This window comes from Leucoraja erinacea, chromosome 4 (genome assembly GCF_028641065.1).
Source record: "Leucoraja erinacea ecotype New England chromosome 4, Leri_hhj_1, whole genome shotgun sequence".
In the NCBI taxonomy this organism is placed as follows: domain Eukaryota; kingdom Metazoa; phylum Chordata; class Chondrichthyes; order Rajiformes; family Rajidae; genus Leucoraja; species Leucoraja erinaceus.
In genome coordinates, this window is record NC_073380.1 from 35817998 (window position 1) to 35842950 (window position 24953).

The 24953-nt window shown below is 38.6% G+C and overlaps 1 protein-coding gene across 2 annotated transcripts in view; it reads left to right on the top strand.

Annotated features, from left to right (window-relative positions):
- Positions 1–24953, top strand: part of tox (thymocyte selection-associated high mobility group box) — a 217209-nt gene that overhangs the window by 127786 nt on the left and 64470 nt on the right. Inside the window, exons 4-5 of one of the 2 annotated variants that reach the window (XM_055634020.1) lie at positions 9912–9956; positions 11562–11804. In XM_055634020.1, coding sequence (XP_055489995.1) covers positions 9912–9956; positions 11562–11804 — 288 coding nt within the window. The remainder of the gene's footprint in view (positions 1–9911; positions 9957–11561; positions 11805–24953) is intronic. The other variant, XM_055634021.1, reaches the window with a different exon arrangement.

The window sequence follows — 24953 nt, forward strand, 5'->3', positions numbered from 1 at the left end:
TGATAAGTGGATATAGGTGAGGGGTTGATGGGCAAATGTGTGGACAAAGGCCAGAAATGAAAGGACAAAGTGTAAGACAAGGATAGAAAGTTAAATTCCTGTATCAATGTAAATCCTGTCATTTCATGGTTTATTGAATGAGGATATTTTTCTAAAATGTTTTTGTATTAACCAACCATGTGGTTAACAAAATGTTAACATATATGTGACATCTGATGACACTCAGTAATATAAGTATCCTGCTTGCTGGTATTCTGTGAACAGAATTTTGTGCAATTCACTGCAGGAGACATGCCTGAAAATTCAATGTGTTCAGCCTGAAAATGTCCTTCAATTTAAGGGTGGAAAATCACAGTTTGTGAACCATTATTCACCAGTGAAAACCACCAACAGTGGCATGGAGTCCAAGAAAATGTCTCCCCACTGTTGCTGGCTAAACTAAACCAACCATGGAGAAAAGAAAGCATGGAATTACAGGAAGTAGACCATTTTTGGCAGGTCAGGAAAGCCCGGTGATATGGTCTGGTATTCTCGTGAATGATGAAGGATGACAAATAATATTTTTGAGGTATTTAAGGTAATTATTATAAAAAACAGACAGGTGAAACTTATATTATTTTTACTTATGCATAAATGGAATGCAAGGCCATGTTAACAAGAAAACCAGTAGACACATAAAGCAAGGTTAAAAGGAACTTTATTATTGAAACATGGAAATTTGCCACAAGTGATGATTGATAAGAAATCATTAGTAGCATACAATAGAGCTTTGGTTAATTATTTCAAGAATAATTTAAAAGAGTATACAGAGAAAAAATGGAACAATTAAACTGGCTCAGAGGGAAGTGGGAAATGCAACCACTTTGAGGTCAAAGGAAATGGACTGTGACAAATCAGCTCACCCAGGGGTGGTCTCGAATCAGTAAGCAAGGCTTAATAGTTTTCCCCAGTGTTAAAATATGTATGTTTATTTTAACCTCCCATTGACAACCAGTGCTGCATGTTATTCTTTATCTGAACCCTACCATATTGCATGTTGGTTGAGTATTGATATAATTGAATTAATTGAACCAAAGTCCAGTGGTGTGAAGTGTGTAACCTAATCTCTTTCATGGGGGATCAAAAGTTTCCTATGTTTAAATAATTTAATTAGTATTTGTGGTAACCACGGAGGCTCAAGCAGGAACTTTTACTTTCTGGTTGTGTTATCTGAGCTCAGTAACGTTAGCCCTGTAGGGTTTTAAAAAAAAACTTGATTGTGTGTGTTAAATGCTGTCATTAACTTTAATAGTGAAACATCTTGAGAGTGTCATTAATGTGCAGAAACTCGGCAGTGGTAGTGCTATAGATTCCTTGAACTTGGACATGTTAGCATTGTGCTATTTCTAAACCTTGGCGTGGTCCTGATGATGACAGCACCACATTACACATGAAAAAAAACTAGAAATACTTGACATACGGCATTATATTGAATTGCACGTTTCAAAGAGCTGGTCCTGTTTCCTTCACCCAAAGCTGACCAGTAATGTCAAGAAGTGTACTGCTTCCAACATATTTTTGGAACTTCTGGATGGCTTTACCTAATCTATTGGAAACATTGGTGGAAGGGATGAATCAACCTTTATTCATGGCCATCTTTCCACATGGCTTTAATCTCTTGCTTCTCAATTACAAAAACTAAAACTAAATTCATGGTTGGGAAATATGTTGTATATAAAAACAAAAAAAACTGCCAGAAATAGGCTGCAGATCAGGCAGCACCTGTGGAGAAAAAACAGAGTTAATGCCTCAGGTCAGTGACATTTTACCTCTGACAAAAGTTCTTCAAACTGAAATGTTAACTCTGTTCCTCTCCACAAATACTGTCTGTTCTGTTGAATGTTCCTCACACTTTCTGTTATTTGAATTCCTAGTGTCTGTAGATTTTTTATTCAATATTTGAGACAGTAAGATTGCTCAGAAGGGGAATAAAGATAAATTCCGCAACTATGAGCTGAGGACAGAAAAAACTTTCCGATTCTTCAGCATGAAAGAAATAAGTGAGCAAACTGTCACTTTAAATTATAATAAATACATTGACAACTTCCCAGAGCTAATCATGCACTGGAAGGCAGCAGATGTGCAGAAATAATTTTGTTAATTTGTACTTCCAAAGGAATCACTGGAAAGAAAATTCAGAAATATGCTGAAATTAAGTTGTTCGGCAAAGCTCTGTGAGTTAATGAGACAAAACGGTTCTTTAAATGTCTTTTGGAAGACAAGGGACTCAGGTGTAAATAGAATCCTGTGGTGTTTGTATTTATATTAGGAAAAGAAACTGGTAGAGAATAAGAATACAGGAAATGGTGTTTCAGAGACCAGGTAGACACCAAATGCTGGAGTAACTCAGCGGGACAGGCAACATCTCTGGAGAGAAGGAATGGGTGACATTTCAGGTCGAGACCCTTCTTCAGACTAATCATTAGGAGACCAAGAATACCTTCTTACTGCTTATTTGCTAACCTCTGAGGGACCTTCAAGAACAAGGCCTAAATATAGAATTTTGTTGTTTAGATTGTCATGTTTGCCATCTTCTCCTACAGGAGAAGTGTGTCGTATATCTTTCACAAAATGAGAAAGTTTATCACAATGCAGCAGGTGGCTAGTACCTGAGAGAGTGAATGTCTTAGTTGTATTTTTAGTTTAATTTAGAGTTAAGGTGTGAAAACATGCCCTTCAGCCCACCGAGTATGACTCTGTGTATAACGACCAGCAATCCCCGTACACTAGCACTGCCCAGGACACACTAGGGACAATTTATAACTTTATTAAGCCAATTAGCCTACAAACCTGTACATCTTTGGAGTGTGGGAGGAAACTGGAGCACCTGGATAAAGCCCACATAGGTCACGGGGAGAACGTACAAACTCATATGAGATGCTGTTCCTCCAATTTGCATTTAGCCTCACTCTGACTATGAAGGAGGCCTAGAACAGAAAGGGCAGTGTGGGAATGGGAAGGGGAATTAAAGTGTTTAGCAATCGGGAGATTAGGTTTCCCATCCTGGTGATGCTTCCACCCAAACCCAGTGCTCTTCCAGCTCTCTGCACAGGACAATTTAATGGAAAATAGAATGTGAATGGGTAAAAAGTCAGCAGAACGACATTGACAGCTTCTAAGTTGAGACAGCTTCTAAGACAAAAACTACTTGAATCTATTGCTACATTACACATACTAACAGTGAGACAGGGAGCAGGACTTTTGAAGGGTTGAACCATTCTCCTATGGTTGGGAATCAAGGAGAATGTTTTCCAGCGATGTATGTGTGTTCCAGGAATGTATGTATGTTCCAGGAACATATATAAAGTAAAGGCTCTAAATGGGCCTGAGATGCTAATCAGTAGTGAAGTAATTGATTGGTGGAATGTGCTCAACAGTTGAGTGGCCTGTTCTTGTTCCTATCATGTCAGAATTCCCATAATCTGAGATAATTCAACTCTAACACAAAATATGAAAGGACCTCATACTGGATTGCTTATGTGAATAACAACCCCAGACATTACACACATTGCGCAAGATGATCACTGCTCAGGCAGAATTAAATAATGAAATCAAGACCAAGTGATCACCAATCCATAAAAAACAGTTCAGGGATTCCCCTGAAAGATCTGAAATTAAGTCACAATAATGATTGTTTTAGAGATGTGCAAGTCCAATTAGTTATGGAGGATAATTTAGTAAATCTTGGGTTAAGTGGGAGTTATGTGGGGATAAAGGTAAAAACAACTTGTAAGAAAAAGCAAACAACTGCTGTGGTCCACTATGTAATTGGAGAAATAAACATTACTTTTTGAATTCTTGGCACGCAGTCCCAACTGAATTGTTGATGTAATAAGATGGTAAAATACCTCTCAGCAGAGAGGAAGAACGACATGACACAAAAATAATTGAATCTAAAATCCAATAAATAAAAGTGGTTGGGTTTTTGAAAGTAGGCCTTGCAGTTCCAACTATGTCTTCAGGTATCTTAGGAACATGTGAGTCACCTTTGCAGACAGAGTACCAGGACTGCACGGTGAAGTCAAAAATGTTTCATTGGTCATTGGATGAAATTTAGTTTGTGTATCCAAGGTGTGCAAACATCCCAGACTGCTCACTGAAGCAGGTTGCACTGAAGCTGGAATAGTTGGAAATTTGGAATAGGCTATTCTGGGTTTAGTATTGTGAAATTAAAAAGATTATTGTACGGTTAAGTGACCTTGAGGGAGGTTTGATCAAAATCTGACAAAATCTCAAAATGATATTGAAGAAAAATTCAGTTCAATCCATAACCAGATTCTTAAATCTAAATAACCCAAACCGTGAAGGTACAAAGTTTGAACTGGCTATGGTTGATTGGGAAATTACATTGATAATCAGCAGAAAAACATTTAAACAATTTAACACAGAATTTACAAAATACACATCCCTTTAACCATATAACCATATAACAATTACAGCACGGAAACAGGCCATCTCGGCCCTACAAGTCCGTGCCGAACAACTTTTTTTCCCCTTAGTCCCACCTGCCTGCACTAATACCATAACCCTCCATTCCCTGCTCATCCATATGCCTATCCAATTTATTTTTAAATGATACCAATGAACCTGCCTCCACCATTTCCACTGGAAGCTCATTCCACACCGCTACCACTCTCTGAGTAAAGAAGTTCCCCCTCATATTACCCCTAAACTTCTGTCCCTTAATTCTGAAGTCATGTCCTCTTGTTTGAATCTTCCCTATTCTCAAAGGGAAAAGCTTGTCCACATCAACTCTGTCTATCCCTCTCATCATTTTAAAGACCTCTATCAAGTCCCCCCTAAACCTTCTGCGCTCCAGAGAATAAAGACCTGACTTGTTCAACCTTTCACTGTAACTTAGTTGTTGAAACCCAGGCAACATTCTAGTAAATCTCTGTACTCTCTCTATTTTGTTGACATCCTTCCTATAATTGGGCGACCAAAATTGTACTCCATACTCCAGATTTGGTCTCACCAATGCCTTGCACAATTTTAACATTACATCCCAGCTTCTATACTCAATGCTCTGATTTATAAAGGCTAGCATACCAAAAGCTTTCTTTACCACCCTATCTATATGAGATTCCACCTTCAAGGAACTATGCACGGTTATACCCAGATCCCTCTGTTCAACTGTATTCTTCAATTCCCTACCATTTACCATTGCCTTTAAGGCACAAAAACCCACAGAAAAAAGTGATCCATGGCTAACAAAAGAAGTTAAAGCTAGTAATTCAAATGAAAAGGCAAATAACATTGCCAAAAAGAGGACTAAGCAAGAGAATTGAGAATATTTCAGAATTTAGCAAATGATTATCAAGCCATTGATCAAGAAGAGGAAACTAAAGTGCATGAGTAATGCAGCAAGAAAGATAAATACCGACATTGGAAGTGGTTATGCTTATGCACAAAGATAAAGATTACTGAAGTTAATGTGGGTACCTTACAGACTGAATACGAATATCAATATAGGAGAATAAGGATATAGTGGAGAAATTGAATACATATTTGTGCCTGATTTTGTGGAAAAAGTCCCAAAATAGCTCCAAAAGAAGGCAGAAAACAATAGGTCTAAAGAGAATAACCATTGATGTTAGTACAAAAATGATGCTGGGGACATTCATGGGATTAAAAGCTGATGAATCCCCGGGAACTGATGATCTGCATAACAAGGATTTGAAAGAGGGTGTTTGAGGATACTGATTGCACAGGTTGTCATCGCAAATTCCATGGATTCTAAAACTGATCCCAAAATTGGGAAGGTAGCATATAAAATTCCATCTTTTATAAATGAGGAAAAATGTAACATAACCAAGTTGCCTGATAAATCAAAGCTGGGTGCCACTGAGGGTTATGATGAGGATGAATCATGGTTCAATAGCATATATACAGGGTAGGTGAACAGTGATGACATCGCAGGTGCAATATAATGGAATAGAAAAATAAGACGTTTTAAAATCATGTGAGATTGAATAGTGTTGGTGTTCAGGGAAGCCAGAGTGACCTTGCACTTGAATTGTTGAAAGTTAATCTGTGGCTTCAGCAAGCTGGGAAGAATGAGGTGTCGACATTTTGATGTTAGGGTTCTATCTAAGAATGGTGCTTGATATTTACAGCAACTCCACTCTCCCTATTCCCTGACCACCAGTGATGTCCAAATGCAATTTCATTCTGGACAATGACCATAAATGTCTCTCCACCCAAAGTCCATTCACTTGACATCCCTTCCTTCGATGCCCTTCTCCCAAACCAAGTTTGATTCTTTCTTCAATCATTGAATAAAGTATCATTGAATCATTGATTCTCCCTTTCCATGGCTTCTCGCCACACCCAACTTTCTCTGCAATTCATGATCCATGAGTAGAGGAAAGGCATTTGTCCACACACTTTACACCTTATGTTTGAATACTGAGCAAAATAACAACACTGAACAATCTCAGTGGGTCAGACAGCATTTCAAATTGATTGTGATTAGCAAATATTTATTAGTAAAACAGTAATAACCATAAAATTATTAAGATCAAAAGCATAATCATGAGAAAATTATAAAAGAGCAGAATTATTCACCCCAGTGAGACTATACGAGTAGAACTTTGAAATAGGAGAGGTTGATCACTTTCATGGGATTATACTATTGGCAATAGTCTGTTCTGAAGCTCATCAACATTATGTTGGGGGAGGTGATCAAGTGTTTGAGGCAGATAAACCCCCGAGGTTTGAACAAGTGTATTTTAGAACATTGTAGGAAGCATGGAGGAGATTGGTGGGGCTAGGCAAGGGACAGGAAGACTTGAGGATGACTAATGGAACATAGAACAGTATAGGAAAATGCTCTTTGGCTCACAATGTCCATGCTGAACATGATGCCAAATTAATCTAATCTCTTCTGCATGCAAGTGATCCATATTTCTCAATTTCTTCCATATCTATATGCCTCTCCTAAAGCCCCTTAAATGCCACTGCCATTTCTGCCTCCACCAGCACTGCTGGCAGTACTTTCCAGACACCCACCACTCTGCACTTCTACTTTAAACTTCACTCCTCTCACCTTAAAGTTATGCCCTCTAATCCTAAACCTTGCTAACCTGCGAAATAGGTTTTTGACTGTCTGTTTTATCTATGCCTCTCATAATTTTATATACTTCTATTAGGTCTCCTCTCAGCCTCCAAAACCAGAGAAAATAATCCAAGTTTGTCCAACCTCTCCTTATAGTTGATACCTTTTAACACGGGCAACATTCTGGTAAACATCTTCTGCATCTTCTCTAAAGCCTTCACATCCTTCCTGTAATCAGACATCTAGTACTCCAAATGCAGCCCAACCAAAGTTTTATAAAGCTGCAACACAATTTATTTGACTGTAATACTCTTAAGACCCACTATGTGCCTTATTTTACTACACCACCTACCAATGTGAATATGACCTAGGATACCAAAATTCATCTGCACATCAATGCTATTAAGGGTCTTGCCTTTTGATATTACAATCGACCTCCCAAAATTGCCACACCTCACATATGCTTGGATTAAACTCCATCTGCTATTTCTCCACCCACTTCTGTGGTTGATCTAAATCCTGTTGTAAATTCAGATTTTGTCAAAGTTCCTCACAGTCCGCAACTCCACTGATTTTGGTGTAATCTGCAAACTTATCAATCAACCCATCTACATTTACATCCAAGTTTATTTTTATCTACAAACACAGAGGTCCTCGCATAGATCCCTGTGGAATGCCGCTGGTTGCAGATCTCCAGCCAAAATATCCCCCTTCCACCACAACTTCTATGATTAGAAAAGGTTTAGAGGGATTAGGGCCAAAGGCAGGTAAATGGGACTGGGTACTGAAAGGTACCTCTGTTGGCATAGGATAGGAATAGGAATACTTTATTGTCACATGTGACTAGGCACAGTGAGATTCTATGCTTGCATACACAATGTATAGAAATAGTGGCCATCCATGGCACTGACAAAGTTACAAAGCACGCCAGCTCCGCCTTTTGTGTCATGTCTCCCCCCCCCCCAGCATAGATGAGTTGGGGTGAAGGTCCTGTTTCCATGCTATATATTCCATGGATCTACATGGATCTAGGGTGGCACAGTGGTGCAGCAGTAAAGTTGCTGCCTTACAGCGTTTGCAGCGCCGGAGACCCGAGACACTGCGGGTGCTGTCTGTATGAAGTTTGTACGTTCTCCCCGCGACGACATGGGTTTTCTCCGAGATCTTCAGTTTCTTCCCCCACTCCAAAGACTTACAGGTTTGTAGGTTAATTGTCCCTAGTATTAATGTGTGGGGAACACTGGTCGGTGCAGATTCGTTGGGCCAAAGGGGTTGTTCCTGCGCTGTTACCTAAACTAAACTACATCGAAATCATGAATATAGATACAAAATATAGATATAAAAATCATTCTTTGACAATCTACAGACTAACAGTAGAATCATTCAGAGGTAAATAGCAATCACAAAATAGATATGCAAACTTAAAATGATAAAAAGTGTATTTCAAGATTGAGGTGAGTATGCTCCATATGAATATTAAAGAGTTCAAGTTACATTTATTATCACATGCACCAATTGGTACAGTGAGATTTGAATTACCATACAGCCATACAAATAAAAAGAACACAATACACGATAGAATTTAACATGAACATCCCCACACAGCAGAGTCAATGTTTCACACTGTGAGGGAAGGCAATAAAGTTCAGTCCTCTTCCTCTTTGTTCACCCGTGGTTGGGGCCTTTGAGCCCTCCGCAGTCGCCGCTACGGCGGCCCGATATTCAGGCCCTCTTGCCGGGATGATCGAAACTCCCGATGTCGGAACGGAGAACACTCTCAGCGGCTTGGAGTTTCCGAATCGGCCACTTCCTACCGGAAACCGCGGTTCCCGAAGTCCAGGGGCCGAGCTGGACGGAGAATCAACGCTGGCGACCCTCGGCAAAAGATCCCAGGACTCCACGATGTTAAAGTCGGCGCTGCCCGCGGCTGGATGCTCCACAACCACAGCTCCACAATGTTAAAGCAGCTGGCCTCACACTCCGGAGCTCCAACCCAGACCTCGCCCCGCTCCGTGATGGAATTCAGTTCTGCGCCGCTGCTGAAGCTCTGGACGGTCTCCGGCAGGAAAGGCTGCGCCAATCCAGATGGTAGGCCGCGAGGGGGGTGCGAAGATGCGACTCGGAGAAAAGACGCATCCTCGACCAGGAAGTGACTGAGAAAACGGTTTTCCCCTTCCCCTCCCACCCCCACATAAAAAAGACTAAGAAACCTCCAAAATCATACTTTTTGACACTAAAAATAACAAAAAGGGTCAAATGACAGAAAACTGCTGGCGAGGCTGTCGCGCGCGGCGCCGATGATCAGGATGAAGAAAAAATTTACATAAGATAGAAATCAGAAAATAAGAGAACGTTAGACCGAAAGATTCTGTAGATGTTATCAAGACTAACACCAAAAGTTCTGTGCCTTATCTGCTTTCTTTATGTGAATATAATTGGCAGGTGCTATGAATACATGAGGTCTCTACAAGTGCTGAAATAACATTCCTTAAGTATATTTATTTTAAATGAGGAAAAATGTACCTTGAGCACCTTAACAATGTTAACAAATTTCAGTTCTGAGATGTTTACGACAATTTTTTAAGGTAAAATATTTTGTTTTGATTTGCTCTGAACAGCATAACTTGGAGGTCATGTAATAAGGCACAACATAAAAAACAGTCTTTCTTTCATTAGAGATGTGATCTGTTTGCTAACTGTGTCCTGCTAATTTTGAAATGTTATGCTCTCTCCAATCATTCACAATCTTGTTTAGAGACTATGACCCAAGTTTATCCAGTTTTTATCATTACTCAACCCCATGTTTTTCACACAGAGGGTGGTGGGCATATGGAACAAGCTGCCAGAGGAGATGGTAGAGGTGCGTACACTTACAACATTTATAAGGCATTTTGAGAGATACATATCGGCAATACCAAGCACGAGGCCCAATTGTGAACCACATCTGGTCAAAAACTATAGTGCTGTCACTATAAGAGCAGGGAGGTTCTACTGCAGTTGTACAGGGTCTTGGTGAGACCACATCTGGAGTATTGCATACAGTTTTGGTCTCTTAATCTGAGGAAAGACATTCTTGCCATAGAGGGAGTACAGAGAAGGTTCACCAGACTAATTCCTGGGATGGCAGGACTTTCATATGAAGAAAGACTGGATAGACTTGCTAGAATTTAGAAGATTGAGGGAATATCTTATAGAAACGTACAAAATTCTTAAGGGGTTGGACAGGCTAGATGCAGAAAGATTATTCCCGATGTTGGGGAAGTCCAGAACAAGGGGTCACAGTTTAAGGATAAGGGGGAAATCTTTTAGGACCGAGATGAGAAAAACATTTTTTACACAGAGAGTGGTGAATCTGTGGAATTCTCTGCCACAGAAGGTAGTTGAGACCAGTTCATTGGCTACATTTAAGAGGGTGTTAGATGTGGCCCTTGTGGCTAAAGGGATCAGGGGGATGGAGTGAAGCCAGGTACAGGATACTGAGTTGGATGATCAGCCATGATCATATTGAATGGCAGTGCAGGCTCGAAGGACCGAATGGCCTACTCCTGCACCTATTTTCTATGTTTCTGTGTTTCTATGTTTCTATACCCAACAAAAAGTAGCTTCTTGTGCCATATGACTCAACATAATTTCTGTGTATCCTCAGTTGATGTAAAATGAAACCATAACTTTCCTGATATACACTCCATCAATAGCATTTTTGCTGGTGATTTTGCTATGTACCAGGCAGATGAGCCCTATTGGTATCCAATCATCGGCATTATAAACAGCAGAAAGATCACGCCTCCTCACCTGCCCCCCTCCTGTGCCATCTGTAATAAGTACTGTTGGGTTTCACATTGCTTCATCAGTCACGTCAGCACCCAAGGAACTTGATTGGAAACAAGTCATCCTTGATGCCAAGAGAGCACATAAGAAGAGGAGAATACAGTACATTCTAAAGGTTGAGAGGCATTGTGTGCCATACATAAATACATTGATTTACATTATACAAATTTGGCCTTTATTTTGCCACTGTTTGTTTTATGTTACTGCCAGTGGCAGTTTTTAAGCACTTTTAAAATCTTTAATTTAATTTACAACCTTTTAAAATGAACTACATTGGCATTAAATTGGAAAAATAACTTCCAGGTTTCCAATTAGAATTTCTTGCTGTTTTATAAAATTAAATCTGGATTCCAGAATCTTGTGGTTTGATCTATATGGAGGGAGCACTGAATTCATCACATGCACTTTTCAATCCTTTATTCTGCCTGAATTGTGTGTTTTTACGATATTCTCCAAATTAAAATGATGAATTCTGCTTGATAGCACATTATAATTGGTGGCTAGAAATTCTATAATGAGTTCCATTTATCTCAAAGTTAAATTTATCGTGAATCTGGAAATTGTCTGAGGAAATCTTTTTTTTTTTTTAAATTTGCGATCATTATTAAAATATAAAAAATGCTGCTTCTTTCCACAGTCATATCCAGTCCCAAGCATTGGAGATGAAGATTTTGATATCCCTCCAATTACTCCTCCTTCAATGCTGGACCATTCACTCCTTCACCTGACTGACACAGATTCTAGCTACCACTCCCTCTGCCACTCAATGCCCCAGAATGGGATTCTTCAATTCAACCCGCAGAACATGAATCTTCCTGCAATAACAGTGTCTAATATGCTCAGCCAAGATGGAGCTCTGCTTTCAAACTGCCTTTCTGTGGTACGTACTTCATTTATTATTTTTCTAATCATGAAGCTTGTGGTTCCCCAAGTAATTGGTAATCTGTCTCTAACATTTATAGCAGTATACTGTCATTACATTTCTATTTTGATATATGTGTAAATTTCCAAATCTGTCAATTACTGCATGACCTTCTGAGGGATATTATCAAATTGATTTATCTTGAATTTAATATTTCAACAAAGTTCAATCTTAAAATAATACAGCCAAAATATTACTATTTACATTCTTGCAGTACACAAATTGAATGGATTAAGCTGTCTGTTAAAATAGTGTCATTGACAAAATTGACGTATTTTCATAGTAATTTCTAACTTAAAAAATCACAACACACACAAATAATAAATGATTCCAAAGAATGAGAAGTGAATTAATACATTTCCTCGATGCTTAGCAACAGTAATTATTTATACAGCAGCACGCTGACATGGAGAAGGTAAATCACACATGACATGAATTGAGGTGCAAAATGATATATAACTAAACATTTCCTTCATTTAGACTGGGGTAGTGTTTACAGGGTCAAACAATTCAAAACAACAAAGAAAGGGTCTCAGCGCAGAAAGCTGAGGAGGAGAGCTTGTTTTTCTTTGATGAACAAAGTATTTCTGATGGTTGCACTAAATATTCAAAATCTTGTTCCGAGGCAAGGGGTCGACTGGAGAACTGTCAATTTCTGTCATATTCAAATCAGGTGAAAATATACGAATTGTCAAGAACTGCAGAATTAAATATGAGTATCTGGTTTACCGTGTATTTCATTACCTTTCAATGCTGAATTTTTATATTAAAAAATAAAAGTAGGAAGGTTCTTTTAAGTTCCATAGGGCAATCGTTGAGCCAATAACTGGAGTACTTAGTCTCCTTATTTCAAAGGCTAGTGGAAGCACTTGAGATTTGTTTTACAAATACCAGTGATGGGAGATGACTTATGAGAGATTGTTATGGTTATTTCTGCTGGAGTTTAAAAGAGTGCGAGACAACCTGATGAAAACATAAGATGCTTAGGGGTTTTGGGAGGGTGGATCTGGAAAAGATGTTTCCACTTGTGGAAGTATCTAAAGCTAGAAGTCATCAGTTGTGTAGCTAGTAGAGCTACTGCGTCACATATTCAGTGGCCCAGGTTCAATTCTGATGTTTGGTATTGTCAGCACTTTCTGTTCTAACTGCATGGATTTCCTCTGTGTGCTTTATTTTCCTGTTGCTTCCCAAAGCCATGCAAGTTGGTAACTTCATTGGGCCACTCTGGGTGGTAGAATTTGGGGGAGTTGGTGGTAATGTGGGGAAAATAAGATTAGCATAAGATTAATGTAAATGGGTGCAAACCAGATAATTCTACCACCCAGACCTGTTTCAGTGCTGTGTGACTTTGACTCTTTCAGAATTAAGGGTCCCTTTTGAATATTGAGATTAAGTGATTTTATTTGTTGTCACGCGAGGTTGCGAATCTTTTGAATTCTCACCCACCAATGGCAATGGAAGCAGAATCTTTGAAAATATTTGAGGAAGAAGTCACTGAATTCCAGATGCGCAAGGTCAGTGAAAGGTTATTGGGGCTGGACAGAATTGCAGAGTTGAGATTAAAATCAAATCAGTTTACAAAATGACAGCAGTTTTGATGGCTCAAGTGGCCTTTACCTGATCCTAATTTATAAGTCCATTTGTTTGCTCTTGGCTAATGTCCTGTCTGCATCGCTAAATGTTGGTGAGCTGTGGCTTCATTGGTTAGAATATTCTGCATTCACATATCAGGAAAACTGAGCAACAAAAATATAATAATGTACTTTAGTGCAGGGTTGATGGTGCTTTTGGATACAGGGTTACATCAGTAGACCTAGAAGATCTCACTATTTTGATGAAGAATGGGCAATGTATCCTCCATTCATATAGGTACTGGAGATAGTGCTAAGGGAGGTGTTTGTTTTGCTTGTCATGTTGGGGTTTTATAAAACTTTGGTTTTCCACATTTGGAGTATTGTGTGCAGTTCCCTTCACTGCATTACAGAAAGGATATGAATGCTTTGGAAAAAAATGCAGAAGAGGTTTATCAGGCTGCTGCCTAGGTTAGTGGGTATTAGCTCTACAGAGAGGTTGAACAAACTGGCATTAGTCATACAGCACCAAACCAGGCCCTTCAGCTAGACTTGCCCATGCCAACCTAGATGTTCCATCCAAACAAGTCCCACCTACCTGCATTTGTCCCATATCCCTCTAAACCTTTCTAATCCATGTACCCGTACAAATGTCTTTTAAATGTCACTATAATACCCGATTCAACAATCTCCTCTGGCAGCTCCTTCCATATATCCACCACCTCTGTGTGAAAAAGTTGCCCCTTAGGTCCCTATTAAATATTTCCACTTTCACCATAAACCTATGTACTCTCATGACTCTGCATTGATCCTATCTATTCCCCGTGATCTTATGCTCCTCAATAAGATCACCCCTCATCCTCCTGTGCTCCAATAAATAAAGCCCTAGCCTGCCCAACTCACTATAGCCCAAGCCTCAAGTTTTGTTTACGAGGCCACATCCTGAACTCTTTCCAACTTAACAAAACTCTTCCTATAGCAGTGTGACCAAAACTGTACACAATACTCCAAATGCCGCCTCAACAAAGTTTTGTACAACTGCAACACAACATCTTAACTTCTATACTCAATATCTATTGTACCAAAAGCCTTCTTGACCCCCCTATCTGCCTTGTGGTCACCTAAAATGATGCCACTTTTAAGGACCTATGTATTTTGTGTTTTTCTGGAACCTTGGAACTTGAGGCGAGAGCTGATAGAAGTTTATAAAATTGCTAGAGACATAGATAGATAGGGTGGATAGTCAGAACCTTTTCCCACGATGGAAATATCAAATACGGAAGGTCATCACTTTAAGGTGAGAGGAGCAAAGTCTAAGGGCAATATGTAGAGCAAATATTTTGCACAAAGTGGTGGGTGTCTGAACTTGCTGCCAGGGGTGGTGGTGGAACTAGATAAAATAGTGGCGATAAAAACTATTTTGGATAGGCACATGAATATGCTGTGAATGAATAGATATGAATAATGTGGTGGCAGAAGTGATTGGTTTAGTTTGGCATCATGTTCGGCACAGATAAAGCCTGGTCCTGTGTTCTACATATCACCAGTCTCCTGGTGAATAATTATTCCTCATTCAACATCACTGAAGTAAAATGATCACATGCTTATTTGAGGGAGCATACTGTACCCAGGATGGATGACAGATTCGCCACTTTTTGTCAGGGACTACAGTTAAAATAAAGCACTTGGGGATGTCAGAAAAAATATATTTTAATTGTCAGCAGTTGTCAGTGGTTGGGATGAGCATAGAAAGGAAACTGTCTGAAAATCACAAGAAAAATTGCTAAACATCTCTGGGGCATCACTAGTCCTGGGTCTGCTTGGTTTGATGGTCAAACCATGTGAGCTTCCCAAGATTTGTCTAGCCCACATGTTGTCATGATATTATTCGGAGGTTCAATGGATCAACTTGGCTTGATTCCATGTGAATACTAATCTCCTAATATCACAATTTTATTACTCTAAAGATAGTTGTTTTTAATAATGGCTTTGTGGTCACCTAAAATGAGGAACAATAGGTGAATAGTGACATATTTCATTTACTGATAAAATAAGATTTAGCAGTTTCCCCACGATGAACTTAGTGCTAAAGAGACTGTTGTCAGGCCATCTCTGTAGATGTATGGGTGAGGTTTAGGAACAGATCTTAAGCTCATTGGATGCTCATGGAACAATGGCATTGTTTGAAGTGTGGATACGGTAATAATTCAGAAAATTGCAAATGTGAAGAGAATTAAAGGAAAATTAAGATAGACAAACCTGCTGCTGGGAATTTTGATAGAGAAGACTAACAATAGGGTTGAGGATAAAAGGATTTTCCCAATCTGGTAAAACAGGGAGGAGTTGAGAGAAATTCTGGATCTATTTTTAAAAGTGAAGCAGCCCATTGGTTTCCTAAGAAGATCCCTATTCTGCTTGATAGAAATAGGTTTACTACTCATCTGCAGAACTAGGATGTTCGAATTTAATTAATGACACCTATATTTACCAGGAGAACATGTGAGAAATAGTTGAAGTATTAGAACGTTCGGCCCCTATTTATTGTGCACAGCTAATCTACTTCCTCAATACTGTTTTCCTGCCCTTGTGCCCATATTACTTGACACCCCTAATATCCAGAACTGTGTCACTTCAAATGCAATCAGTGACCGAGCATCCAGAGTCCTCTAGGATGGAGAAATAGTTTATAGACAATAGACAATAGGTGCAGGAGTAGGCCATTCGGCCCTTCGAGCCAGCACCGCCATTCAATGTGATCATGGCTGAATCATCCCCAATCAGTACCCCGTTCCTGCCTTCTCCCCATATCCCCTGACTCTGCTATCTTTAAGAGCCCTATCTAGCTCTCCCTTGAAAGTATCCAGAGAACCAACCTCCACCGCACTCTGAGGCAGAGAATTCCACAGACTCACAACTCTCTGTGAGAAAAAGTGTTTCCTCGTCTTCGGTCTAAATGGCTTACCCCTTACTCCTTATTCTTAAACTGTGGCCCCTGGTTCTGGACTCCCCCAACATCGGGAACACGTTTCCTGCCTCTAGCGTGTCCTTAACAATCTTATATTTTTCAATAAGATAGCCTCTCATCCTTCTAAACTCCAGACTGTACAAGCCCAACTGCTCCATTCTCTCAGCATATGACAGTTCTGCCATCCCAGGAATTAACCTTGTAAACCTACGCTGCACTCCCTCAATAGCAAAGAATGGCCTTCCTTGAATTAGGGGACCAAAACTGCACACAATACTCCAGGTGTGGTCTCACTAGGGTCCTGTACAGCTGCAGAAGGACCTCTTTGCACCTATACTCGACTCCTCTTGTTATAAAGGCCAACATGCCATTCGCTTTCTTCACTGCCTGCTGTACCTGCATGCTTACTTTCATAGACTGATGAACAAGGAACCCCAGACACCGTTGTACTTCCCCATTTCCTAACTTGATGCCATTTAGATAATAATCTGCCTTCCTGTATTTGATACCAAAGTGGATAACCTCACATTTATCCAGATTAAATTTAATCTGCCATGCATCTGCCCACTTCCCCCAACCTGTCCCAGTCACCCTGCATTCTCATAGCATCGTTTCGGAGTGAGTAGAACAGAAGAAGGGTCTCGACCCAAAATGTCACCCAATCCTTCTCTCCAGAGATGCTGGCTGTCCCGCTGAGTTACTCTCGCATTTTGTGTCTATCTTTAGTTTCTGAGTGAAATAGTTTCTCCTTGTTAAGAAGTTAACTCCTGAATTGGGTCATCCAGTTTTACCTTTCAGATAAATTCCTTTTTTTCCCCACCCATTCCTGCCTCTATTGCAGATGCACATTCACTGCTAACTCAGCTAATTTATTTCTCTCTTTTTCTAGTTGTTATGACATTTCCCAGACCCGACGAAGCATCCCAGATTGTTTCTCTTTCCACAAATGCAGCTTATCTTGCTGAGTGTTTTCAGCATTTTCACTTTTTATTGCAGATTTCCAACATCTGCGGTCTTTTGTTCGGACTTTCAAGAACAATTTATAGTTTAGGGCAAAAGTATAAGGGAAGTTTTTAAAACAGCAAACATTTATGCTCTGAAACACATTTCCTGTAATAATTGATCAGGGATTATAAGAGGGAAATTCCTGAGCATTTGTGGGTGAATTATTTGCAGGCTATTGGCAAAAGAGCTGGGAAATGGGGCAGAACGAATTCCCCTACTGGCATCCAGTCTAAAACAATGGACCGAATTGTCTACTGCATCATAACAATGCTATAATTGATATTGGTTCATTTTGTCACGTGTACCAAGATACCGTGAAAATCTTTTGTTAGCGTGCTATCCAATTAAATCAGATCACACTATACACATATAATCACGCCATACACTAATATAAAAACAAAGTAATCAGAGTGCAGTTTGACAGCATTGGTGCATTATTGTTGCAGAGAAAATGTCCAGCATTCTGAAGGAAGGTAGGTTGGAAGATCAGCACATCCCCTAATGTATGGGAGGAGCGTTCAGTAGTTTGGTAAAGTGTGGTACCAGTCCTGTGGCTATTTAACATTTCCTAATTATCCCATGTTTTTGCTGGTATTTGCTTCTTCCTATACAGTGTATGTGACCAAAACAACAGTATCAGTTATGCACTGCTAAAATAAAACAGATTTAACACGAGTGACAGTTACAAGTGAATTGGATTGTCCATCTTGCCCTGCATATGATAACATTATGTGCTGCTGATCTAACCAAGAATAACTCTTGCCAATTTGTAGTGGTAGCCATTCCAGGCATAAATCATCAGGGGACTGATACCAAATTTTGCATGCATGCTTTGTGTCTAACTCTTGTGTAGGCTGGGCTGTTTTTACACATGGTCAATGATAAAATCATTTTGACAACTTTCACATCAGTAGTTGCACACCATGTCACAGGGGACTAAAGAGAAATGCTTCTTCAGATCTTCTCTGAAAACATCAGTGCATTCAAATGAATGATGACTGCATTTTTTTCTGCATCTAAAGAGTGGAGCTTCAAGGAGGTTATTTTAGCAGGCAGAATATAAGCAGTTTTTATGTGGGGGTAAAAAATTAAAAATAATAAATTGTTCATTCTTATCTTGGAAAATGGGAGAGGAAAGATTAACTAAAAAATACGTTGCCAAGTAAACTTCAGGAATACAGTCTTTTACAATATTGACTGCTTTAAACAAGCTGACAATTTTTGATTTCTTTATGTTGGCAATCAACATTGCTGAGCAAATTAAAAAACAAATGATAGGGATGAAGGAAAGGTTGAAAGGAATTAGTATTGCAAAATAATACCAAAAGCATAAAATGGACATATATTCCAGAATTATGTGTAGTAAATTGTGCCATAATAGCTTTAACAATGGCTGCTTGTGCAAGAGCTGGTCACAGGAAGAACGTACAAATTCCGTACTTACAGCACAAGTAGTCAGAATCAAACTTGGGTCTGGTGCTGTAATGCAGCAGCTCTACTATTGCGCCATTTTGCTGCCCAATCTTAGACATGTTGTCATAGTAAAATAATCAACATTTGAATAGGAGGAGGCCATTCAGCTCTTTGAACTACTTCTGTCTATCAAATCCTGTATTTCAGTAACCAATCATAATTTGTTAGATTTGCCTTCAATGTTTAACCTTTACAATAGTATCAGTCTGCCTTGACATAAACTAGCAAAAGTTGCATGGGAGATTATTTTTGAAGACAAAAGAGTTGAGTAGAGAATGCACTTTGCAATATGATGCACAATGCAATTGGGGGGCAGATGTAAAATGCACAGGTGCTGTGCATGTATCAAGGGTTCAGAAACAAGAGGCAAAATATTGGGGAAGAAGGGGCTCTAAGATGTGCATTCCAAAGAACTCCTTATGAGATCTTAGCTATAACTCTTTCGTTTGAGCCTCACTGGGGCTCAAATGACAATAAAATTGTATTGTATTGTATTGTATGAGACAGCAGAACCAGGACCAGGAGTGGACACCATTTCTAAACATTGTCTTTGACTTATTCAAGCTGGAAACATCAGGCCGCAAATGACATCTTCTCACATCATCTCTCACTAATCCCAGTCATTCATCTCTCCTTAGAATTAGTTTATTTTAGTTTAAATACAGTGTGGAAACATGCCCTTCGTCCCACTGAGTCAGCACCGACCAGCGATCCCCACACATTAACACTACTACACACACTAGGGACAATTTACATTTATGCCAACCAATTAACCTACAAACCTATACGAGTGTGGGAGGAAACTGGAGATGCAGGAGAAAACCCATGCAGGTCATGGGCGAACATACAAATTCTGTACAGACAAGCACCCGTAGTCAGGATGGAACCTGTGTCTCTGGTGCTGTAAGGCAGCAACTCTACCGTTGTGCCTCTGTGCCGTAATTACAATTCCTATCTCTCTCCCAATTACAGCCTTCCACCTCCTTTCAATAATGGCCAACATCCCCCTCCTCCATATCACAACCTCCTTCTCCCTTTCACAACCACTCTCTCAGGCTTCCCAATTACTGCACATACGTCGACTGATTGTGGCCTCACTCCATCCTTCCAGTCACAGTTCCCTCATTCCTCAACCTCTGTTTTTCTGACCCTTCACCGTAAGCTCTGCTATAACTCTTTCCTGCAACATCACAGCCTTCCCATCCACCATTTTCCTTCTCTCCACCCTATTGCTACTCTATCAGCCGTCCTTTTCCCCACCGTATTTATAAATGGTTACTTGTATGCTCTGGTTATTTTCAGCCTTTGCATCATCCTCGTATCGGCAAATCAGTCTCCATTGTTTAAATCTTTTACTTTTTAATGTATTTGAGGGATTTCTTCTCATGGTACCAATATTACCTCAACTTTTATCGGCAGCCTTAAATGAGTACAAAATAGAGCTTCTGTGGATCTTTTAGTGCTACATATTGAAGGAAAATAGCAAAATTACTTTCTCCAAGAATGTGACATGTTGCGGACGATGCCAATGCGGGAAGTTAATAGAAGTATAAACAATAAAATACCTTTTATACTGCATGGTGACATTTGCAGAATGGACATTGTGATAACATTATTGACTGCATCAAGATGTGGCACATTGCTAAATGGTAGTCATAAATATCATGCAGTGAGCTTACTTGAATCAAATCTCTAGTAGAGCTTCCACAGTTGTCGTGATGTGAGGAAAGTTGGTAATCGAGGACTGGTTACCAATGTTACTCATAAGAGTATCACAATCTGAGTCAGCTGTTCCAAATGTACGTTGTTACACATTATTGGACTGAAAACAAGTTAAGGTTTCCATGGGTACATGAGAATATCGTATATAAATGTACTACTATCAGTATCTAGGCCATCAGGCCTGTTTGAAGATCACCTACATTTCTGGGCATTTCTCATTGTCACAGCAATCTGTCAGGTTAAACAGAAAAAAATATAGCAATTCCCATCATATTCAGATACCAAATTAAAGGTAATGTTCTTGGAAATAAAATACAGAGCAATTGTTCATATCACAATAAATATTCTGCATACTGCCAAATAATTAAGTTTATCAAAAATTATACCTTACAGTGAGAGCTTACTTGAAAATAGCCTTCTTTTAGAATTTTAACAGCGAATGATATGAATAATATGAATTGTTTACTGCTTGTGAAAATGATGATTGAAACTGTATCTAGACCTCAATGCAGTGTCTTTCTTGTGACAGAATGTGAATGTACATTGTATTAGCGCACCTATAAAAAATTTAGTGACCAGATTGATGTAATGTAGCCAATAGCGTCATGTAAATCATTATATGTGTACCAGCACCTTGTTGTCTACACAAAAGGCACTGCCCAGATGTATGCAAATATGCAAAGTTAAGGTCATGGTTTAGTTTCCATTCTGTGCTCAATTAGTTGGCCTAGGCCCCAGGCAACTGCAGGAGTCCCACAATTCACTTCAGCCCCTGGACCAAGAATGGGAAGGTATGGCAGGCTTCTGGCTTATGCTCATTATCAAGTGAACCCCCACCAGAATGTCTGGTGAGGACCGCGTCCGGCTTTGATTGTGATACAACCCGCTGGCGCTCAACAAAAGGGATTTGGAAAGCATTCACGTTGTTGTCTCTTTTGACTAAAGATAAACATTCTGTAATTAAAATGTGTAAACTGACTCATGACATATAATTAGTGCACAATAGATGAAAACCATGCAGCGATATGTAAACATTGCTAAAATTCACATTATGACATCTGTGCCTTCTTTCTGAATGGTGATTTATGCAAAGTGGAAGAAACCCTTATGATATATATTATATATATATATATATAATAATAACACCATATCTTGTAGACCAGCTTTAAAATAAACTAAATTTGCTCTGTTGTAGCTATTAATGAGGATCAAATCTTATAAATTTAAATCTTTGCATTACATAGTACTACCATTATTATTATTAATTACATAATAAACCCCTCTTCCGACAATTCTTCATTCGTGTTTTCAATCTTTTAGTTTATTTTAAGCAAATATATAAAAATATACATAATAGAAATTGCAAGTCTTTTATGCCCTTTGAGTTTTAAATTTGAATATATCTATAAAAACAGAGCCAGTTTATTTCTTTGTATTGCTTATGGCAAGACAGCTGTGGGTTTATTTGCTGGCTTCAAGAGCAGAAAAGGTCAATTTCAATCATGTTTGTAATAGCTCATTTTAGACAACTGCGTGCTGCTCTGCTTACAAAACATATTACAGTGAAATATGCAATTACTACAACTCAGTTTTCTGCTGCAGAAACATTGCAGCATTATAGCATTACAAAAATAGAATGACATGCATAATGAAAGATTCCAAGATTCACCCAAGGCATTTATTCTCTTCACCTAAATGTTCTCAGTGGTAGCAGAGTATCCATTAAGAGCTACTATGAATTATGGTAACCTAGCAACAGTAGAGAGCTTGTAGCAGCAGCCAAGAATGAAATGGATGACTGATAAAATGAATTTTCTCTGTGCATTAGGCTGTTGAAACTGTCTTTTCTTGTGGAACATAAAGTGCATTTATTTGTCTCATGCATTTTATATTAGAAAATTATTTGAGTTCCAGGGGCTTGAATCGTTTTGCTACAGGAGATATTTGATTTTAATGTGTTTTACTAAAACGAGTAATAAAAAGGGTTTGCTTGAATGTAATGGAAAAACTGAAAGCACTGAACCATCTTCTGTAGTTTTTTCAGCAAGAAATGAAAACACAAATTATATATTTCAGGTTTCCTGACTATCTGAATGAAAGTATTGAAACAATTCACACATGAACACATTGCTTGCAGGTTGTGATATTTAAATGTTATTCCAAAAAAGAAATTGCTAGTACATGTCACAACTGAGAAATTCAACACATTTTTAATTGAGCACTAGCAATGTTTTGGGGGAAAAGAGAGTTTCATTGATTGTTTTTCATGTTGATGCTTAATTAAATGCAATAAATTTAATTTCAGTATTAATAAACCCAAAATTACATTTAATATACGACTTACCAATTAATTATTTGTACAACTTTTTCAATGAACATAATGGAAATTTTTTTTTTTTTAAATATTTTGGCAAGCGAGTCAATAAAGTATTGCAAAATTATTATGTTCACGAAGCACAGAAAGCAAGTGTGAAAATTTACAATTTTTTTCAAATTTACAACCTATTGAACACTTGAATTCAAAGAGTTTAGAATTATTCCCTGAGACTGCGAGGGTTGCACAGTTAAAATAATTAAACATTTTCATCTAAAGTAGTTATCACATGTAAAAATGTTCATTCACTATTTTTGGAGAATGGAAGTCTGGAACCATGGAAGCACACATCTGTGGCCCTCATAAGAACAACTAGTAGGGGAAGCTCAGTGGCGCTGCAACAGAGTTGCTGTCATGAAGTGGCAGAGACCTGGGTTAGATCCAGAACGTGAATGCTTTCCAAATCTCTTTTGTTGAGCGCAAGTGGGTTGTATCACAATCAAAGCCGGACGCGGTCCTCACGAGACATTCTGATGGGGGTTCACTTGATAATGAGCATAAGCCAGAGGCCTGACTTTCCTTCCCATTAGATACAGGTGCTGTCTGTATGGAGTTTATACGTTCTCCCTGTGACCACGTGGGTTTTCTTCGGTTGCTCCGGTTTCCTCCCACATTCCAAAGATGTGCAGGTTTAGAAGGTTAATTGGCTTCTGCAAATTGTCCCCAGAGTCTAGGATAGAATTAATGTATAGGTGGTCATTGGTCGGCATGGACTCAGTGGGCTGAATGGCCTATTTCCACGCTGCATCTCTAAACTAGTAGTGAATCATATTCCAAGGGACTCCCTCAAATCTGTCATTTCTTCAACCTAACCATGTTGGGGAAATCAGTGGTTGGGAACAATATCTATATGTTGTGTGATCCTATGATTTCCTCACCCTTGTTGGCTATTGAGGTAAAAGGCCCAAGGGAGAGAGATTTAAAAATACAATTATTTGTGTATAAAAGGGATGCAAACATTTTTGATCTGCCTATATCAATGATTGTAAATGAGGTCATACATTGTGAATACCAATCCATACATTGTGAATACCAATTAAGATTCTTATGTGTGAGGAATTTTGTAGGAATGTTGTAATATCCATAAACTAATTGTTTGGTATTATTTATTAATCCAACATGTATTTCCTTTCTTAAAGCTACTATATATTGGTTTTTGTGCAAAAATAATAATTTTCCAGGCATTTTAATAAAACAAGATAAATAAAGCTGGATTTTTAGGATGAAAAATTCAATTATCTGCAACTTTAATTATGATATATATCAGTGCCTAAATAACTGAAACATTAATTGGACCTCGTTACATAGTTAAATGCATTGATTAGAATGATGAACAGAAGAATACATCAAGCATTTAAGCTCATCTGGCACTTCGTATTGATCGTCTAAAAATCATTTTTGGTATCTTTCCCCTCCTTTCTCTTTCCTCCCAATCATTTTTGCCATTAATTTGTTGAGATGCAGCTGAAGGGTGTAGAATTATTTGTCCTCTGATTCTGCTACTTCAGACTAATTAGACACTTTTTAAAATTGTATATTTAAAGTTTGTTTTCTGCACATTAATATGCTCCCCTTACACATCCTGATTTACAACTGCAGTTGTGAATAATTCAGCAAATAGAATGGCTTCTGACAACTGAAACTAGTTTGTGCATTACTGATCTGATGAATTTTCATCATTTCTCCACCATTTGTCAGGGATTCACACCAGGTTGTTAAAATAATTCTAAAAATGTTTTTCTCTCTATAGATGCTGCCTGACTTGCTGAGAAATTCTAACATTCTTTTTGTGTATATTAAAAGTGAAAATAAGTTGTCTTTAATTCCCTAATATTTGAATATACCATTCTTGCCAAATGTAAGATATATGCAGTATAGTAATTATGAAAGGTTAGATGTTAATGTTATATGATTCTCCACAGAAGACATGCAGTTTTTTTTCAAGTCACATTTGGTGGAGTAATTAATGTTTGATGTAAATGTATTAGCAAACTAAT